The following is a 2,500-nucleotide window of genomic DNA, read 5'->3' on the forward strand; positions in this document are numbered from 1 at the left end:
ACTTTATACAGCGTCGCCCCTTCCATCATCTAACTCACACAAACATACACATGTTTTTTTCTTTTAAATATGGAATTCAGGTTAAAACAGTGAAACACTGAACTCACTTTTTCAATGTAAACACCTAACATCATGATTCCAAACACCACTAAATTGTGTCTGTGTTGGATAAACACACTTCTAAGCTGTTAACAGATTTCTGAGACATTTTACCTATCTTACCCATTTTACCTAAAATTTCCATATTAGCATTATTGTATTTTCTGTGTGAGTCTGTGTGTGTGTTTGTTTTCAGGAGCAACACTACAACAGCTGTGAGGTTCGAGTGTGAATATTATCTTCATTAGTACTCTAAATCATATTCCTCTTTATTTCCTGGTCTCAGACTCTGTACTAAAACACAGCTGACAGGTTGAAAATCAGAATAGATTTATATTTCTTTATTTTATTTTATTTTATTTTATTATTTCCATGCTGCAGTATAAATGTGAAGCTCAGAGCTGTATGATGAGATATTACACGTTATTTCTGAGTAAATATAAATATGACTAGATCTATGCTGGAACAGTGAGGCTTCTGAGCCGCACCGTGTGGAAACGTCCTGATAACGACTCACTGCTTCAGATCACCTTTTAATGAGACACAACTGGCATGTTAATAAACAGTGTTGAGTCACTGGACACGGCGTACACTGACAGGATAGTTAGCATGACCTTATATGGCACATTGATAGCTTAATCAAATGATAATTTGCTTAATTTATATATTTATATCTGTCTATCTTTGCGCAAATGTCACATGTTTATTAGCACATCATCAGCTAAATTATGATAATCTGTCTTGTGTTAAAGTCTTTGCAGTGACAATAGTAAAATATTAAAAGCTTAAAAACTATTAATGATTCAAAAAGCTTTCACTTAACACTGACTCAGTAAATTGCTCCTTAATATGCAATAATAATGAATCAAACTTTTATAGTTACCAATATATATTAACAGAATAATAAATGACTAATATAGTCAATAAAAGTGTACTAGTGAATATTCACTAGTGTTTCCTTAAAATAATAATTATAATTTTTGTGAATGAAATGAACTTTTGCTTTTTTCTGGATTGCCAGAGCTACTGCATCAATAAACTCTTTACTGCTGTATTGTAATGAGTGCAGTTTGTTATTGGACATGTTGTAACTACATGTTGTAACTGGACATGTTGTAACCGGACATGTTGTAACTGGACATGTTGTAACCGGACATGTTGTAACTACATGTTGTAACTGGACATGTTGTAACTACATGTTGTAACTACATGTTGTAACTACATGTTGTAACCGGACATGTTGTAACTGGACATGTTGTAACCGGACATGTTGTAACCGGACATGTTGCAACTACATGTTGTAACTACATGTTGTAACCGGACATGTTGTAACTACATGTTGTAACTGGACATGTTGTAACCGGACATGTTGTAACTACATGTTGTAACCGGACATGTTGTAACTACATGTTGTAACTGGACATGTTGTAACTACATGTTGTAACTACATGTTGTAACTACATGTTGTAACTACATGTTGTAACCGGACATGTTGTAACTGGACATGTTGTAACTGGACATGTTGTAACTGGACATGTTGTAACCGGACATGTTGTAACCGGACATGTTGTAACTACATGTTGTAACTACATGTTGTAACTACATGTTGTAACCGGACATGTTGTAACTGGACATGTTGTACCCGGACATGTTGTAACTGGACATGTTGTAACTACATGTTGTAACTACATGTTGTAACCGGACATGTTGTAACTGGACATGTTGTAACTGGACATGTTGTAACTACATGTTGTAACTACATGTTGTAACCGGACATGTTGTAACTGGACATGTTGTAACTGGACATGTTGTAACTACATGTTGTAACTGGACATGTTGTAACTGGACATGTTGTACCCGGACATGTTGTAACTGGACATGTTGTAACTACATTTTGTAACTACATGTTGTAACCGGACATGTTGTAACTGGACATGTTGTAACTGGACATGTTGTAACTACATGTTGTAACCGGACATGTTGTAACCGGACATGTTGTAACTGGACATGTTGTAACTGGACATGTTGTAACTACATGTTGTAACTGGACATGTTGTAACTGGACATGTTGTACCCGGACATGTTGTAACTGGACATGTTGTAACTACATTTTGTAACTACATGTTGTAACCGGACATGTTGTAACTGGACATGTTGTAACTGGACATGTTGTAACTACATGTTGTAACTACATGTTGTAACTACATGTTGTAACTACATTTTGTAACTGGACATGTTGTAACTACATGTAACTACATGTTGTAACTGGACATGTTGTAACTACATGTTGTAACTACATGTTGTAACTACATGTTGTAACTGGACATGTTGTAACTACATGTTGTAACTACATGTTGTAACTGGACATGTTGTAACTACATGTTGTAACTGGACATGTTGT

At 35.2% G+C, this 2,500-nt stretch overlaps 1 protein-coding gene across 1 annotated transcript in view; it reads left to right on the plus strand.

The window, feature by feature from the left end:
* Positions 1 to 1,151, plus strand: part of lgals3a (lectin, galactoside binding soluble 3a) — an 8,626-nt gene extending 7,475 nt beyond the window's left edge. Inside the window, exon 6 of the mRNA XM_060871530.1 lies at positions 1 to 1,151. This exon is cut by the window's left edge and continues 123 nt beyond it. Within this exon, the coding sequence (XP_060727513.1) occupies positions 1 to 33 (33 nt within the window). The 3' untranslated portion in view covers positions 34 to 1,151.
* The last annotated feature ends 1,349 nt before the right edge of the window (positions 1,152 to 2,500 follow it).

Source organism: Tachysurus vachellii, chromosome 6 (assembly GCF_030014155.1).
Source record: "Tachysurus vachellii isolate PV-2020 chromosome 6, HZAU_Pvac_v1, whole genome shotgun sequence".
Classification (NCBI taxonomy): domain Eukaryota; kingdom Metazoa; phylum Chordata; class Actinopteri; order Siluriformes; family Bagridae; genus Tachysurus; species Tachysurus vachellii.